This window comes from Pleurotus ostreatus (genome assembly GCF_014466165.1).
Source record: "Pleurotus ostreatus strain PC9 chromosome Unknown scaffold_8, whole genome shotgun sequence".
Taxonomy (NCBI): domain Eukaryota; kingdom Fungi; phylum Basidiomycota; class Agaricomycetes; order Agaricales; family Pleurotaceae; genus Pleurotus; species Pleurotus ostreatus.
The window spans coordinates 647,040-663,276 of record NW_023503163.1 but is presented as its reverse complement, the minus strand read 5'-3'; the positions used below and the strand labels follow the sequence as shown (position 1 = coordinate 663,276).

Sequence of the window (16,237 nt, the reverse complement as noted above, 5' to 3'; positions counted from 1 at the left end):
GTCTGGGCGCTTGAAGCGCATGTCTGAAAGTGACACGTCGATCTGGTCACGAGGCGCTACCTCACCATCTAATATTACTCCCGTTTCACGGCAAACTCGCCAATCCTCTCTCTCCCTCTTCTTCTTTCCCCTCCTCTTCACTTTGGGTCCGTGGCTCTCAATCAGGGATTGCCGTTAGTCCACGACAATGGCAAAGGGTCTATTTGCAAGCCTCAAAGGCGTCGATGCATTTGGCAAGGTATATATAGTCACCTTAGTCGGCCAAGTAACTTTGTATCTTATGCCGCCTCCCAGACAACCGAAGATGTCAAGGTCAAGACGCGGACGGGCGCATTTCGTGAGCCCGGGTGACTAGCTATCGAGGTAGAGGCTAATGTGACGATTCTAGTGACAATACTGTCAGCGGCAATAATTCTTGCCTTCACTACCATGGAATTCTTCGACTACAGGCGCGTAAGCGTCGACACATCTATCGTTGTCGACAAGAGCAGAGGAGAGAAACTCACCGTCAACATGAATGTTACATTTCCAAGGGTACCCTGCTTCCGTGAGTCCCAGCCGTAGAGCCACGTACAGATCCGTATCATTAACCGTTCGCCAGTGCTTAGCGTGGATGTCATGGACATCAGCGGCGAGACCCAACGAGACATATCCCACAACGTCCTGAAGACCCGCCTCGACTCGAAAGGCGTCATGATACCGAACTCATATAGCTCTGAGCTGAAGAATGATTTAGACACGATTCATAGTGCGAAGGGCGAGAACTACTGCGGGTCGTGTTTCGGAGGGTTGGAGCCCCCTAGTGGATGCTGTAATACGTGCGAGGAAGTCCGACAAGCATACATCAACCGCGGATGGGCGTTTGGCAACCCCGAAGCGATCGAGCAATGCAAGGACGAAGGGTGGGCGGACAAGCTCAAGGAACAGGCGTCAGAGGGATGCAACATCAATGGCCGTCTGCGCATCAACAAAGTCATAGGAAACATCCATCTCTCTCCGGGTCGTTCATTCCAGTCAGCGGCGCGAAATATCTACGAACTCGTTCCGTACCTCCGGGACGACGGTAACCGTCATGACTTTACGCACACGATCCACCATCTGGCTTTCGAAGGCGATGATGAATATGACTTCAACAAGGCAGAAATCAGTAGCACGATGAAGCAACAACTCGGAGTCACGAATCCATTGGATGGGTCATATGCTAGGGTAAATTTGCTCCCTCTGATAAGTGAACGGGGATTGAAGCCATTCACAGACTTCAAAAGCACAGTATATGTTCCAATACTTCCTCAAAGTCGTCTCGACACAGTTCCGTACATTGGATGGCCAAACTGTACGTTCTAAACGCGTTTGCGTCGCTGGTCCCGTCAGCAGCTACTAATCTGCGCCGCTTAGGTTAACTCGCATCAATATAGCGTAACGCATTTCGAGCGTGATTTGACTGACGGCGGTCAAGGCGACACTCCCGCAGGTGTCCACATTCAGCATGGCGTTTCTGGCCTACCAGGTACGCTCCGTCATTGCACAACCTCAACTATCGATTGTTGCTGACGCCCTCGCTTCTCGCTTACCCAGGTGCATTCTTCAACTTCGAGATCTCGCCAATCCTCGTCGTGCATTCAGAAACCCGGCAATCATTCGCGCATTTCATCACTTCGTATGTTTCCTGCCCTTTCGGTGTCCTGACTCGCCTGGTCTAACAGTCATATCCCTGAACAGGACATGCGCCATTGTCGGAGGAGTGTTGACGGTGGCATCGCTACTTGATAGCGTGCTGTTCGCCACCAGCCGTGCCCTCAAGCAGAAAAAGTCGGCAGCCAGCAGCGGGCCAGCCTACACAGGTGGCGGCAAGCTGATGTAAAGCACGTACTAAGAACATAATATGTATCACCGCTACGTTCGCTTTGCTGCTACTCCGCTATATATTGTAACGCAGTCCATGAAGAGCATTGTTATATATAAATAGGTATACTTGTCATAAGGACATGAACGAGAGCTGGGATGGGGATGGCGGGAGCCCAGGCGTTGTGTGTTAGTGTGCCGGGACCTTGCGCACCTTTTTGGCAGAGCGGGAGGTTTCAGCTGGCTTCCGCTTTCTGGATGTAGTTGTGGTGGGCTGGGGCGGGGGTTCGTGTTGTGTTTGTTGGGCCGGCGCGTTGGCTGCTCGTCGAGCGGCTGTCCGTCTAGGAGCTGGGATCTGGAGAAAGATCTCCATTAGCTGCACATTATATGGGTGGACAATCGATAGATACCTTGACGGCACCCAGCATGAGTTCGTCATCCTCCTCGTCCCCACCGGTGGTTGTGTTATCATCAGCCCTACTACGCTCCGGTTCAGATACGTTGTCCGAGTCATCATCGCGTACTATCCGTCTCTTCGGCCGGTGGCTGGAGGATGTCGTTATTGAATGTGTGATGGCGGGTGTCTCTTCATCGGATGCAGGCTCATCCTTTATTGGGACATTTATCACTGCATGAACGCGCCTTATGAGTGTCGCTGAAGGTGATGAAGGCCCGGCAGTGGAGGGCTGGGGTATCGGTTTGTGAGGAGTCTTCGACGCTTTTAGAGCTCGGGTGGAAGTAGAGGCGGAGGCTTCGGCGGGGTAATGGGGGGAGCTGGGATCTCGACGCTGGGGGTTTGGCGTCTTTGTTTTTATCGAGCGCGGTGTAGGGAGGGCATCGATATCATGAGACCGGGACGAGGAAGGGTCTTCGAGAGGCGGGCGCTGAGACATGCTAGCGATCATGGATTGCTGCATAGCAACCAGTCATTATATGGGCGTGAGTCGGCTAGATGAAGAAAACGCACCTGGCCAACGAGCCACTCATCCAACCTCGTAGACAGCGCGCACCGCTGCTCCTCGACGCGAAGGAAGTGCTCCTGCCAATTCTGGGCCTGGTCCTTCCACTGGGCGACCTCGCGTCGTAGTTGCGCTATTGTTTCGGCCTGGCGGGCTACCTGCCAACGATATGGCATTCATTCCTGCGACGCCTGGTATCTGGAATTCGACGTACCGTGAGTTCAGCTTGTTGTAGCTGGCGTAAATGACATGAGAATTGGATTGCTTCGCACATGGACTCGAAACTCACCAGTCCTTTGCAAGATGCCAGTTCGGCCTGGCTTGTCGATGCTATCCTCACTTGTTCATCGCGTTCATCTTTGACGAGCTGGATCGGCCGTAGGGCTTCGGCGCGTGCGTGTTTCTGCACCTCGGCGAACTGGGGGAGTCTTCAGCTTCAGACAGGAACTTTTGGTAGCAGGACACCACGCACTGTGAGGTTTACAGACTTTGTGAATGCGGACACGGCCTCTGCGAATTTGGCTGCAGGATCCGCCATGGACAAGTGGACTGGGTGTGAACTTGAAGTCTGTGAGAGTGGCGGCAGAAGTTGAGCTCAGGGGCTTGCTTGTTCGGTCACATTACCGCCATTGTCTTCCTGACCCAGATGAGTCTCGGCAAAGGGGCGGTCTGTTTTGCACACGTGTGGGGCGACGATGGGCAGTGTAATCCCCTCTGAGGACGAGCTCACCGCCGCGCTCATCGACCTCAAGACTAACAATCCGCAGTGTGGAATCGCAAAAATTCACGCTCTCCTGCTCATCTCCTTCCCAACTTGGCTCGTCTCCGAAAAACGCACTCGTAAAATTTTGCAGCTGCACGGGCTGGTGCTCAATGCCTCGCCTCCGTCCTCGTCGACGCCACAAGAGCAGAGCGAAGAGGTCGTGATCGCGGCAGACGGGTCCACGAGTTTCATCCCGTACCAGTACCCGTCATCCCGGGTGATCAAAAACCTCGATTTGCAGAAATGGACGCTCAAAGTACGGGTCAAGTACTTCGACAAGAAAAAGGGCAAGGGGCTCGTCGCGATGGAGAAGATCAGCAAGGGGGAGGTCATCTGGAAAGAGGACCCGTTCATCCTCGCACCTGAATGGTACGGATAATGCCTAGGCGGACCCGCGCAGTGAGTAACTGAGAAAGAATCTGATGTATTGATCGATTTTCGCAGGGAAATATACGATTTGCAGCACCAATCTGCCGCGTGTGGATTCTGCTCGACACCTTTCGCGACGGCCTCGCCGTTGATCACCTCTTGCCCCGGCTCGTCCTCGTCCTCTGCAGCGCCCTGTCCGATCAAGTTCTGCAGTCGCCTCTGCCTCGCGAGGTCGAAGAAGCATCATACATTGCTCTGTCCGTCCCAGAACCCCGCATGCGTCCCCCTCTTGAAATTTGCGAGAGACACGCAGTGGATGGCCCTCCACGCGCTCTCGCAGTGCACAAGCAGGATCTTGCTGGCGAACCAGATCGACGACTCGACGCTCAATTCGGATTGGCAGGTTGTGAAGGGGCTAGCGGAACTGGGCATGGAGGAAAGGTTCCAACAGAGCTATGAAGGGTGCGTCTTGTACCCAAACGAAACTCTTCCTTTGGGACTTCGACTAATGTGCGCTTGCAGGCATCACGGGGCAGAACCCGACAGAGTAGCCTGGCAGAAAGCACACACTCTATTCGTTCAGGCCTTCAGTGAGCCACCGAATCCCGCAGACCAGAAGAAGCTCACAAAGCTGCTCAAGAAGCCTTTGCGTGAGGACCTCAAATCTGACCTCTTCAACTATAAGTCGTTCCTGCGTGGCCTGGGACGCATGAGTCTGAGTGCGTTTCGTGCTTCTTTGTCATTGATCACATTCATTCTTACTTACAATTGAATCGACTTCGCGTAATATACAGACTTGGAAGCACACGGCGGGCTCTACGTCCTCCACTCGCACCTGAACCACTCCTGCTCGCCCAACGTATCAGTACGGCACCTCGAGCAGAAGACAATGCTCGCGCGCATCACCGTCATCGCGAAGCAAGACATCCAGCCCGGCGAGGAGCTCACCGTCACATACGTCAACCCCTCGGGGAGCGTCACCTCCCGCCAAATCGAATTGGAGAGCTGGGCGTTCGGAAAGTGTAAGTGCCCGAGGTGTGTGCAGGAGCTGAAGGAACTGGCGGAGAAGAGGAAGGCGGACGGGGAGGCAGAGGCTGCGGCCGGCGCGGCGCTTGATGATTTGGAGAGGGAGCTGAAGGCTGGGCTGGGGCTTGCGTAGTTTCTACTTGTGCTGAAGTGAACTACTAATCAACGTTACTTTCTTGTGCGCCTCATCTTTCGCAGTTCACTGTTAATCATTTCTTCCAGCGCCGACTGTACACACAGCCGTAAATCATAACGTTCCATGCCTCCAAATGTTATGGGGTGCATGTCGATTGCAAAGAATCCATTATGCTGCATGGTATACTTATACTTACAATGCCGCGCCACTAATGATCGCGGGAGATCAAAGTGGATGGTGAGTGGGTACTCCCCAATCGTAATGATCCATGGAAACTTTAAAATCCCAAACCTCGCATTGCTGTGTTGTATCCTCCACGATGAACGTTGACGGTCTACTCGGAGTCCTGACCTGACAATTACGATCTACTTACAACTTCGCCCCGTAATGTCACCAGATCCTCGTACACCAGCGTCCGTGAAGGACATATCGGAGAACGAAGCGTATGATTCGCGCTTGGTGATCATATCGGTGTGTACGAAGACGGGACGGGTAACGCCAGTGCCAGTAGAGCCCATACCAGGGCATGTCCGCTCCTCGTCGAAAGTGCCGGTGGAGGACATTGTTCCGCCAGTGGTGTATCCGACACGCTTGGAAACGGGATCGAAAGCAATGTGGTAGTTGTGGTAGTGCTTGCGGGCCTCGTCGGCAAAGCCGAAGAAGAGAAGATGAAGGCGCAGACGACGATGGACCATCGACTGAGTTCAACGGCGGTCACGAAAGTCTTGCCCACGCGCCATAGGACTCCTGGTATCTGGTCGACGCGGGAGAAATCGTCGTGGGTATCAGCCCAGCCCAACCAGGGAGAAATCCCGATGCGTGCGTTGAGCGAGACGGCGTAGAGACCGAGGAGAACGGCGAGGACGATGTCGGTGCAGTCGAGGCCCATGAGGCGCAAGTACCGGTTGGAAGCGAGGCGGCCACTGTTTCCAGGGAGGAGCTCCTTGAATTGAAGGCGCTTGTTGAAGGCGAGGATGCCATGATTCATGAATGCATTAATTCGCCGGAGATGCAGATGCATCCGATGAGGACTGGTGGGCAGGAGACGGGGACGAAAGCTACGGGGGTATCGTAGGTGAAGGGGTAGCATCGGCATCCGAAAAGAAGACCAACAACCCTTGCTATTCAAAAAATGATATGAGCGAACTCGTATATACAAGCGCCCAAGTTCCTTCTAGGTACCTTTATCGATATCGATTGCACCCGCGCTGTATCCAACTTAGATCAGAGCTCCGCGGCGAGCCACATGACATGGTATGATGGCGGGCCTCGCGCCCGCCCGCCCGAGTGCATTTCAAGAGGGCCGTGAGTCAGCAGCATCCAGGATGGCTACAGCATCACTAGTCGTACCTCCGGACGTAACGTCGAACGCCGTGGATCCTGGATCCTGACAGCGCGTCCCTCCGAGCTCGCGCTCGCATTCACCAGCATCGCCGCGCGCGACTCGCGAGTGTACGGGCCATTCTGCTGTCCTGGGGGGAGCCTCGCACTGCAGACGGGACAAAACGTCCTCGGAACGGCGGGCGCATGGCGGATTCGATAGATATTGATATTACCACGAAGAGAGCCACCGACGGTGACCAAGGGTGCTGCGAAAGGCACGATAGCCCGCACACAAAGATCTGCCCACATCATCCTCGTATGCCCACGGTTTGACTAAGGGTTAACGGAGGATCAGCGAGATATTGGGTTGAGAGAGATATGGGTTAATTCACCGTTCAGAGAGCACAGAGGGGGCCCCTTTCTCGGACTCGGCGTTGGTGGGTATTGGTGGGTGCTATTACAGTCGCGGTTTCCACTAAAGAGCACCATTTGACGCCAAATAGCACGGCCTATATAGTACTTGCGGTTTCGAAGCTAGATTCAATTGGGGGTTCCATATGATGTCAACGCCACTTCCCTAGACACATCGATTGGGTTTTTCATGGTTGTTGATCGGCCGAACGGCTGGTGAGGCAGGCGACTACGAACTTGACGGGGAATGATACGATGGTTGGGAGAGCGACGCATGCGAGCGAGGAAACTTGAGATTCCCCAGCTGCAGACATCGGAGATCGGAGACCCGCGCCCCCCCTGCTCTCTGGTCTCTGATCAGCGATCAGCGATTGACTGGGGACACAACTAAAATGCGAGAGAACAGCATTGGACTAGGACGATGTATATGGCGCTCACCTACCGCCGAGTTTTGAAGCCAACGCTGACACAGATACAGATACAGACACAGACACTTACCTTGGGGTCAGAGGATGACTCATTGATGACTTTCTTGTTTTTGGCTGTAAATGCCTGACTGGCATGCACGAATGCAAGTGCGCGCTAAGGGAAGCCGGGGGTCGCTTACACTGACCCGACGTAGATTGTGCTCATGTGCCGATGCCAACCGAAATGGCGACCGGCCAACGACTACTGGCCGCCCCGTACTCAAGCGCCCGCATATCTCCTTAGCAGAGATTACACGGAGACCGATCAACTAGTCGGTATACCGGCTTTGAATTGGCCTTGGCTTTACTGTAGCTACACCTGGCTACACCCGCCAATGTACTGCGCAGGTGTTTCAAGACAGAGTCCTAAATGTCCGACTCAGAGTACTTAAACACTCCAATGTCAAGGATCTGACCTTTGTCTGACCTCAACATTCTTCAACTCGTTGACCCCCCTCCCCGTCATCGAACAGACCCGCCTTCTCTCAGTTCCAATGTCGACGCCGAACCATCCGCTGTGGGCAGACACGGCACACGTACCACTATATACTACGCCTTCGAGGTAGTTTCTTCTTCGATGTCTTCAGGCGCTGCAGGATCTTGACTTCCTCCTTCCAGAGGGCTGTATCCACCCTCGGCGTACCCGTACCCCGCCTATCTCGAGGCCCCTTGGGATCACGTATCCACGCACGCGAGCGGCATCGTCCCGCAATTCATGGGAGGCCTCACGTCTGCCCCGGTGCCTCTCGACGCAGCCACAGGTCAGTACGGTGGTCACGACCACGCCATCGTTTCCTCGTCCGCCGCAGGCTGGATGCACCCCATCGACGCAGCTTGGCTGGCCCGGCAAGGGCTGGGCGCTCTGTTGGTCCATCCACCAGAGCAAGGCATCAGCGGGAACACCGCACCGACGATCCCCCACACGATCGGTACGCCAGCGCGAACCACGCAAGATGCCAGCGTCGAAGCTACGGTCCCGGTGGTCATCCGCCACACGATCGGCACACCAGCCATGGTCTCTTCGGCCGATAGGAGGCGCGTCCGGCCACGGAAGCACGGCTGCCACATCTGCAGCAGCATGTTCACGTCTAAAGAGAACAGAGACCGTGAGGATCCCTTCGTGCCATCGTCTCGGCCCTACAAACTCACCGTGCAGGCAGGCCATGTTCGTGCGCATTACGGGATCAAACCGTTCATCTGCCTTTGCGGCGTGGCCTTCACTACAAAGGTAGATCTCTCGCGCCATCGCAAGGGCGGGCGCTGCCCACTCGCCGCGCGCATCGAGTGATCGGTTTATACGCACTGACCGCGCCTCGCGCGTTGAACAACGGTGCTTGGTGGTTTGCGCCCCCGTGTATGTTTCCTATGATCTCACCTATGCCTAGAGTTCCGACGTTGTCAGCGGCGCTTTGTCTGAATGCCCTCCTGCCGCATCATCTGATTCTGTGTTGTTCGGCTCCCAAGTGTCCACCACATGTACATTAGCCTCCCGCCTCGAGAAATTATATAAATAGAAATCATATCAGCTGTCAACGCAGAATCCTGTAAGGCTGTGGACATACGAGCAGATGGTCGCATTTTTTCCACGCACCGATGAGCGATAACAAGACGGAGCCCTAGCCCTGCAAGAATACCCCTTGCCGTGGCACCGCTAGCTCCGTTCGTACCAGAGGCGTTCGCTCTTTTTCTTTCTGGCTTGCCCGCGGGGTTGCCGCTGCTCTGTGTTGCGCAAGCCCCTGCAGAAGGATGGGGCTGGTACAATCACGCACTCCGCCGCTGTATCAATTTTTGGGCTGTCTATGCAGAGATACCGCCTCTCAGCGATGAGCTACGTCCCACATCCATCGAAGTCCACTCTGCGTACTGTGCTATGCGCTGTTCTGGAAGAACTCGAAGCTCGCGGCCAAAGACGAGGGATGTGGATGTTAGGCATTCGGTGGATATGTCGAAGGGAGCCGTCGTGATAGTCACAGACACGAGAGTAGACATGTTGGGCCGATATCCCGCGGGTTTTGATAGAGCGACAGGATCCATGGGCGCGCGACTCGATCACGAAGGCGCACGGGAAGAGCGACATCCAAGCGTTGATGTGTCACGAAATGACGGAACGGGCAACACCCATGCGCAAGTAGACCGTGTCCGCAATCCCATCATCGTGCGGTGCATTCCAGGAGCGAAAGGTAAGTCACGCCATCGCCTGGTTGAAGGTGCCAGCCTTGCCCGTAATAGCCGCCTCCACGGAAACACACCCGTACGACGCGACGCAATTCAGACGGCCAGGGGGTCCCTCTAGCTGAAGTGCCAGCCGTAGAGGATAAGCAGAGACGCGACGAATGCACGGAGCCTATAATATCGCAACCGCCAGCGTCGACCCGTCATCGATCATCGCCAGAGTCAGCACCGGAAGAATAGTAGAAAGCAAGGCATGGGGTATAGGGAGTATAGGGAGTATAGGGCGTTATGTGCGATCCAGTGGCTGGCGTACGAGGCGAACGTTAGATGTGTCTCGGAGACGTATAGTTGCCAATATATATAGTGAGAAAATGGTTGAACGACAGCGGCGGCCCGACGGCCCGCCCGCTCGCATGCATCCGCGCGGCGCTTGATGATTTAGAGAGGGAACTGAAGGCTCCTAGCTTGCGTAGTTTCTACTTGTGTGTAGAAGTGAATGTAGAATGCGTGAGTGATTAGGAACGTATTCTCAGCGATTCCGACAGTATAGTCGAAGCTCAATATAATATGGATCCGCGGGCCGCGCCGGCGGTAGCTCGCTTCGAAGTGCTAGGGCGAGGATTCAGTGTACTCGTAGCCACATAAAGTAATTGGACACACGGTCACACACTTAGCCCAATTACCCAACATTCAGTGAATTCATGACTGAGCAGAAATAAGAGACTCCAACTTTAGATATGTAATAGGATGTATATAGCCTAAGGCTACTATTCATAAAATCAAAACCTGGTATGACCACCTCGTGCACGCAATACAGCCTCGACTCTCTCAGGCATGCCACGGATATGCTTGTCCACATCCTCAATCGGTAGCTCGTCCCATGCGCAAAGTACAGCTGCCTTTAAATCAGCAACAGTATTGGGAGGATGAGGTAAGGAGCGCAAGCGCTGTTTGAGCTCATGCCAGACTCGTTCGATTGGGTTGACATCTGGTGAAGATGGTGGATGGTATAAAAGTGGGATACCATGTGTGGTGAACCACTTCTTCGTTGTCTTGCTGGTGTGACTTGGTGCGTTGTCCTGTTGGACACATACAGTCCCCTTCAGGGCCTTCATCTCGTTGTAAAAATGAAGAAGAGCTCCTTCCAGGACTTGCTCCTGATATCGTGCGGAATTCATTCCGTTCCCCTTGCCTCCAGGGTACTCGAGCACAACTAGTGGCCCTTTCTGTCCCCGTATGATGCTCCCCCATACCATAACACGCGTAGAAGACTGGCTGAAGGATGGAACAACACAATCCTCATGCAGCTCCTCGCCAGGACGGCGTGTAACAAAGATACGGCCACAGTTGTCGCCCAAGTAGATGTACGACTCATCTGAGAATATGACCTGCCCCCACTCCTGCTCTTTCCACTGCCTGTAAAGCCTAGCCCAATAAACCCTCTTCTTCTTCTGATCTTTCGAAAGGTATGGAACCTTTTTTGCCACCCTCCGATGATAACCCTGCTCCGCCAGAACGTTTCGAGCAGTTGAGACTGAGATATTGAGCTGCAGTGTGTTCACGAGCTCTCTGAATGGTGCCCAACGCGATTTTCTAGCGGATCGCACCAGGAGACGTTTGGCACGATCGGTCAGTTTACGTGGACGACCGGAGCATGGTTGTCGAGATACGGAACCGACGGTATTGAATTTCTTCAGGTTGTAGTACGCTGTGCTGCGTGGGATGCCAAACAGAGCGGCTGCTTTGTTGACGGATTGGCCGCTTTTAACGGCACCAATGAATCGATTTTTCTTAGGGGTATCATGCAGAGTATGTGAGGATGTAGTGGTGCGCATTAGACACGGAAACGACGTGTTGTTGTTGCAAGGAGAGGCAGACAAATAACGCGGTCACGGACCACATTAGGCATTTGCTTACATAAGTCCAACTACTTTTTGTGGTTACGAGTATATTCCTAGACTAGGTAGATATTACTTGCATAGAATCTATGAGCGCTAGGAGGGCGCATATGACACAGCGTGCAGGATAACATATTGTTGCTAACATTACATATCCAATATGTGGAGTAAATGTGCAATAATCCTTCAATATAGAGTCGTGTAATATGTGATAAATATTTACTCACAATGGAAGGTTTAAGTCAGTTGAGGATAATACTGCCGTTGCTATCTCATACTCATTACATATTGGTCACACTCGAGATAACTGGGTATGACATGCTTAACTGAGATATTCTTCAGATAGCAATCAAAATAATACCGCAGATAATATCTGATCCTGCACCCAGTGTGAGTTCTCGATATGCATCCAGTGCGTACACCGTAAGCTCAGAGAATTAGGCGCGCGCCACGTCAGCAAGCCTCGAGTTGATGGAAGTTGAACAACCTTCACCAAATTACTGTCGTAAGTCATCAAATTTCCACCAAAAGTGCCGCTTTCTTGGCGCAAATCAACTACGGCAAGCAAAATCCACACTTCCCATAATTCAGAATTGTGGAAAAGAGGCCAGTTCAGCCAGAAAAAAACACGACCGAGCCTCCAAAGTACGCAGAATTTGTTTGGCCTTATTTGCACGGGCCTTGAACCCTTTAGAGCATGATTGCTTGCTACGCTCGCAATTAAACCCTATTACGAACCTGTAGAATGCGTGAGTGATTAGGAACGTATTCTACATCGAAGGGATATGTGAGTAATCGTTATAACCAGGCGTAGCAAGTGATTAGCATACCTCAGCGATTCCGACAGTATAGTCAAAGCTGAGGATGCGGAAGTGAAAATGAATGTTTTTATATGTGATCGAAAAGGAAAGGGGTTGGCTATATCTGGAAAGGAGAAATAGTGCCCGAACTGCTTAACTGTTGAGTGTGATCCATCTTCAACAGTGAACTGCTAAAGAGTGTTATTTCTTGTTTAGGGCATATTCACGCGCACCGTTCGTCTGCCCTTGCAAGGCAGTAGTGGCCTTCATTGCGAGGGCAGATCTCTCGCGGCTGCCCATGCTCCGTCCCTTTTCCTTGAGTGTTGCGCCCTTGGGCGTTCCTCCACCTGCACACAACTCACGCATGTACTAGTGTAAGTATATGTGTCGCGAGCGCCCAGCTCTGCGATGGAATCTACAGTAGCTACGAGGGCGCCGCAGGGTCTGATGTGACAACGAGGTCAGGTGTCATAGAGTGTGTTGTTGATGATCAGCGACCACGGTCAGGCATGCACGAGGTACTGAGCGAGTCTCAGGCTTGGCGTTTTCCGTCGAGAGTGGCTGCACACCTGCGACTGTGATCTAGGTGGTGTAAGGGCAACCTCAAGATAGCCGCACAGTGCAAGCCTAGCAGAGGGAGAATCCAAAGAAATGAATAAGACTAACTACAATACATGAGAGAGCTGCTCACCTAGCAGAGGGAGAATCCAAAGAGAACAGGATGGGGATTCTCCATGCTAGGAAGCGAAGTATATACTGTAGTAGCGTGGGAGGAATGAAGGGTAACTGTACAGTACACCAGCCACAGGTACGAACGAATATCACAAGGTACAAGGGGGCATGTGATAATGAAGTGGAAGGGGAATGTACAGGATTCGTGCCAGCGACCTGGGGAAGTGGGGACAAGGAGTAATGAAGTGGGAAAGGAGGATAGAGGTAGCCCGGACGAGCCCCGAAGTGTATCTACGAGTCCGAGCGAGTCCGAAGTGTCCGAGCGAGTCTGAGGCGTCCGAGCGAGTCCGAGGCGTCTGAGCAAGTCCGAGGCGAGTCCGAAGCGCGGGAAGACTTCGGAGTCACCGGACGGGGCTCGGATGCAAAGGGAGTGAACGGAAGGGAAGCGGAAAGGTAAGGGGGCGAGAGGAAGGGAGAGGGACAGGGGAATAGGAGAAAATAGGAGTGTCCCCTTACACACAAGCTGTTTTCCTAATCCACGGGCTGAGCGCACCTGAGAATGATCATACTGTCCTCTCACAAGACATCCGAAAGCAAATTGTGCTAAGATTGTTCATTCCGAGGCGCCGTCTCAGTGGGAGAGGACGTCTCAAACGGTGGTCAATTACTGTACATCTCCTCACGTTTGGTTTGCTGCCCCGTGGGGACAAATGGCCATTATCACTAATGGTGTCGTTCCAGAGAACATTGCATCGGCCCTAGAACCTTTCAGTGAAGCCATGTCGAGTCCGCATGAGGTTTACAACGTTGCCGGTCTCACCCCTGCGATACCGTTCAACAAAACCGCAAGATCCATCGGTAACAGCGATAACATGGGTCGCTTTTGGGGGGCCTCGTGGAGATTCACCCTAGTTTATCAATTTACTATCAGTCTTATTATCCTAACTTCAATGGAGAGTATTGACATTGAATACCAGATTCATCAACGCAGGAGTATGTGCAGTGAGCCCAACCAAGACTCAGTAGTCGAACTGTTTCACGCATTGATTGAACTATTAGATCGAGGAAGAGGATAGACAGTGCAAGTGCCTGCTTTTGATACGCCGTGCATTCGATTCCTCGAGTAATACGCTGTCAGGAAGCGAATCGGATCGGCCAATTTAACGGTAGCCTCGTGCCGTACTCAAACCGCAGCGGAAGGGCGGTTAGGGGCATATGGTCCCGTGATCTCTCATATATTTACCGAAGTCTACCTCGACTTCGACCCAACACTCGACCACCACCACATCATGCACTACCAACAACCACGACTCAGCAAATGCAACGAAGCCAGGCAAATAGCCGCTGTCAGCCAACTGATCCCCGAAGTAAGTTAGGCAACCAATCACCTCCTTACTAGCCCCCTTTATAACCATTCTAACCAAATCATCCCCAGGTCGATGATCACCCCTGGGAGGACCTCACGCAACGTTACGCAGCCCACTGCGCCCAGTTCACTTGGCGCTGCCTCAGAGCCTCCCCGAACTACCGCAAAAAGCCCGCATTTGCAGCGCCCGAGGTAGACCTGGAAGCTTTCATTGATGACCTCCTCTATGAATCAGGGGCCCCCCTCTCAGCGGCCGTCACTGCGCTCATGATCATATCCTGGATCACCGACACGGGCGCATGCCGCCTCGCCTCGTCTTCCCCCCACCACCTCTTCCTCGCGGTCTACGAAGTGCTCCTGCGCACCATCTACGCGCCAAACGAACCCCACGACGACGGGGGGCAGGCGGCGGCTGTCCTGATGCGCTGGGAGGTCGAAGCTGCGCTGGAGACGCTGAGCGAGAGGCAAGTACAGTTCGTCCTTGCACTCATCGACGAGGACACGGTCATCGAGGAGGAGATGAGGACGCTCGTCACCGAGCCGTATACGGTCTGTGTCTTTTGTCCCCTGGGTTCCTCGCGGGCGCTCATCCTCATACCCCTCTCTGCAGTATGAGTGCATCCATTGTCAGGAGAAGGCCCGGGCGGAATCCATTGGACGCATTAAAACTGCGTACTTCATCAGCCAGAACGTTCTTTACTGCGACTTCTAGACGTCTTCGAGCGTGAAACGAGGGCGAATGACCTACCGACTTGGACAATGAAGAGCATGTTCGTTGGGCACCCTTAGCTCCGAATGGAGACCATCACTGTTCGGCATATGACGATACTACTGTCTTCGCACGACATGTCCGCGATAATTCAATTGGCCGTGTTATATTTGATACTTCCTATATCAGTACCACCGCTTTTTCGCTATTATATTGTCGTACCGTTTCGCAGCATTTCTTGTGGTCCACTCCAATAAAAACAGCCCAAGCTATCAATATAACAATCGCTTTTGAGAATTCAACCTTTCATTATCTATCTAAGAAAAGTGCCCCTATGGCAGACACCAGGAATCGCAAACTGAGGAGTGATAACTGGATAGAAGCAAAATTGTTGCATTGTTGGTACATCAACTAATTTACAAGAAATTTTTGAGTCATAGTAGCTAATCGGATAGAAATTCTTGGAGAGGAGAAGAAGTTGGGTGCAAGAGATTGGTAGGTCGATAATAATTGAAGGACGAGCATTCACGAGATGGTGATCTTTTTGGGTGCCAGCTCAGGAGCCGACTTGGGGAACGTGACGGTGAGTACGCCATCCTGCATCGTGGCCTTGATTTCCTCGTCCTAAATTCCAGTATAAGTCATCTATACTTCTCATCTCAAGCACCATAATAATCGATTCAGCTCACCTTAACGCCCTGAGGGAGCTGGAGCGTCCGAGAGAACTTCCCGAACCGCCTTTCTCTCACAACGTATCCCTCCTCTTTCGTCTCGGTCGACACGTTGCTGTCCGCAGAGACGGTCAAGCGCCCGTTGTGCACGTCGATGTGCACGTCTTCCTTCTTGAACCCCGGAAGCTCAAAGGAGGCGACTACCGAGTTGGCTTTCGCATCCTCGTGGAGATCCATCCTGGTTGTAGCAGCAACAGTGCAATGTCAATCATATTATCGTAATGGAGTCGGAGGACGGGGATCGCCTACCTTGGATGGATGATGTTGGAGGTGGTGCCGATCTGGCGCTGGCGCTGGCCGTTGTTGTTGTTGCCAGTGCGGGCGTTGAACGCCTCATCGAAGAGGCGGTCAAAGTCCGAGAAGGGCTCGTAGTAGAAGACAGAAGACATTGCTAGTTGCTAGTTGCTAGTGGAGGAGAAGGTTCGTAGAGTAATGCGGTGCGGCGAGGTTGTTATCGGTGTTGTTGTTGTTGAGTTGATTTCTTGCGGGCACTAAGCCACGAAGGGGCTGCTCTTTATACAGCGAGCGAGGAAACGCCTGGAATCAACGCCTATGTTCCGACGATCTTGTCTTCATCATTGAAGACGCCTAGC

The 16,237-nt window shown here is 53.0% G+C and overlaps 7 protein-coding genes across 7 annotated transcripts; 4 read left to right on the top strand and 3 right to left on the bottom strand.

Annotated features, from left to right (window-relative positions):
* Positions 1-187: 187 nt before the first annotated feature.
* Positions 188-1,861, top strand: PC9H_010533 (uncharacterized protein; the record flags this gene model as incomplete). The annotated part of the gene is made up of 8 exons (XM_036780026.1): positions 188-238; positions 295-337; positions 389-547; positions 602-1,206; positions 1,256-1,333; positions 1,396-1,507; positions 1,576-1,657; positions 1,720-1,861. 8 exons carry the CDS (start codon positions 188-190, stop codon positions 1,859-1,861), a joined length of 1,272 nt encoding a protein of 423 aa, XP_036627409.1.
* A 171-nt stretch (positions 1,862-2,032) lies between these two features.
* PC9H_010532 (uncharacterized protein) lies at positions 2,033-3,339 on the bottom strand (the record flags this gene model as incomplete). Its single annotated transcript, XM_036780025.1, has 6 exons — positions 2,033-2,197; positions 2,253-2,753; positions 2,810-2,959; positions 3,016-3,036; positions 3,091-3,219; positions 3,274-3,339. The coding sequence occupies 6 exons, from the start codon at positions 3,337-3,339 to the stop codon at positions 2,033-2,035; spliced, it is 1,032 nt and encodes a 343-aa protein (XP_036627408.1).
* A 157-nt stretch (positions 3,340-3,496) lies between these two features.
* SET5 (SET domain-containing protein 5) lies at positions 3,497-5,092 on the top strand (the record flags this gene model as incomplete). Its single annotated transcript, XM_036780024.1, has 4 exons — positions 3,497-3,933; positions 4,009-4,395; positions 4,456-4,652; positions 4,728-5,092. 4 exons carry the CDS (start codon positions 3,497-3,499, stop codon positions 5,090-5,092), a joined length of 1,386 nt encoding a protein of 461 aa, XP_036627407.1.
* A 466-nt stretch (positions 5,093-5,558) lies between these two features.
* STE3_3 (a-factor receptor) lies at positions 5,559-6,116 on the bottom strand (the record flags this gene model as incomplete). The annotated part of the gene is made up of 1 exon (XM_036780023.1): positions 5,559-6,116. The coding sequence occupies one exon, from the start codon at positions 6,114-6,116 to the stop codon at positions 5,559-5,561; it is 558 nt and encodes a 185-aa protein (XP_036627406.1).
* A 1,674-nt stretch (positions 6,117-7,790) lies between these two features.
* On the top strand, positions 7,791-8,584 carry PC9H_010529 (uncharacterized protein; the record flags this gene model as incomplete). Its single annotated transcript, XM_036780022.1, has 2 exons — positions 7,791-7,858; positions 7,915-8,584. 2 exons carry the CDS (start codon positions 7,791-7,793, stop codon positions 8,582-8,584), a joined length of 738 nt encoding a protein of 245 aa, XP_036627405.1.
* A 5,543-nt stretch (positions 8,585-14,127) lies between these two features.
* PC9H_010528 (uncharacterized protein) lies at positions 14,128-14,916 on the top strand (the record flags this gene model as incomplete). Its single annotated transcript, XM_036780021.1, has 3 exons — positions 14,128-14,205; positions 14,274-14,753; positions 14,815-14,916. The coding sequence occupies 3 exons, from the start codon at positions 14,128-14,130 to the stop codon at positions 14,914-14,916; spliced, it is 660 nt and encodes a 219-aa protein (XP_036627404.1).
* A 522-nt stretch (positions 14,917-15,438) lies between these two features.
* Positions 15,439-16,033, bottom strand: PC9H_010527 (uncharacterized protein; the record flags this gene model as incomplete). Its single annotated transcript, XM_036780020.1, has 3 exons — positions 15,439-15,537; positions 15,603-15,822; positions 15,894-16,033. The coding sequence occupies 3 exons, from the start codon at positions 16,031-16,033 to the stop codon at positions 15,439-15,441; spliced, it is 459 nt and encodes a 152-aa protein (XP_036627403.1).
* Positions 16,034-16,237: the final 204 nt, after the last annotated feature.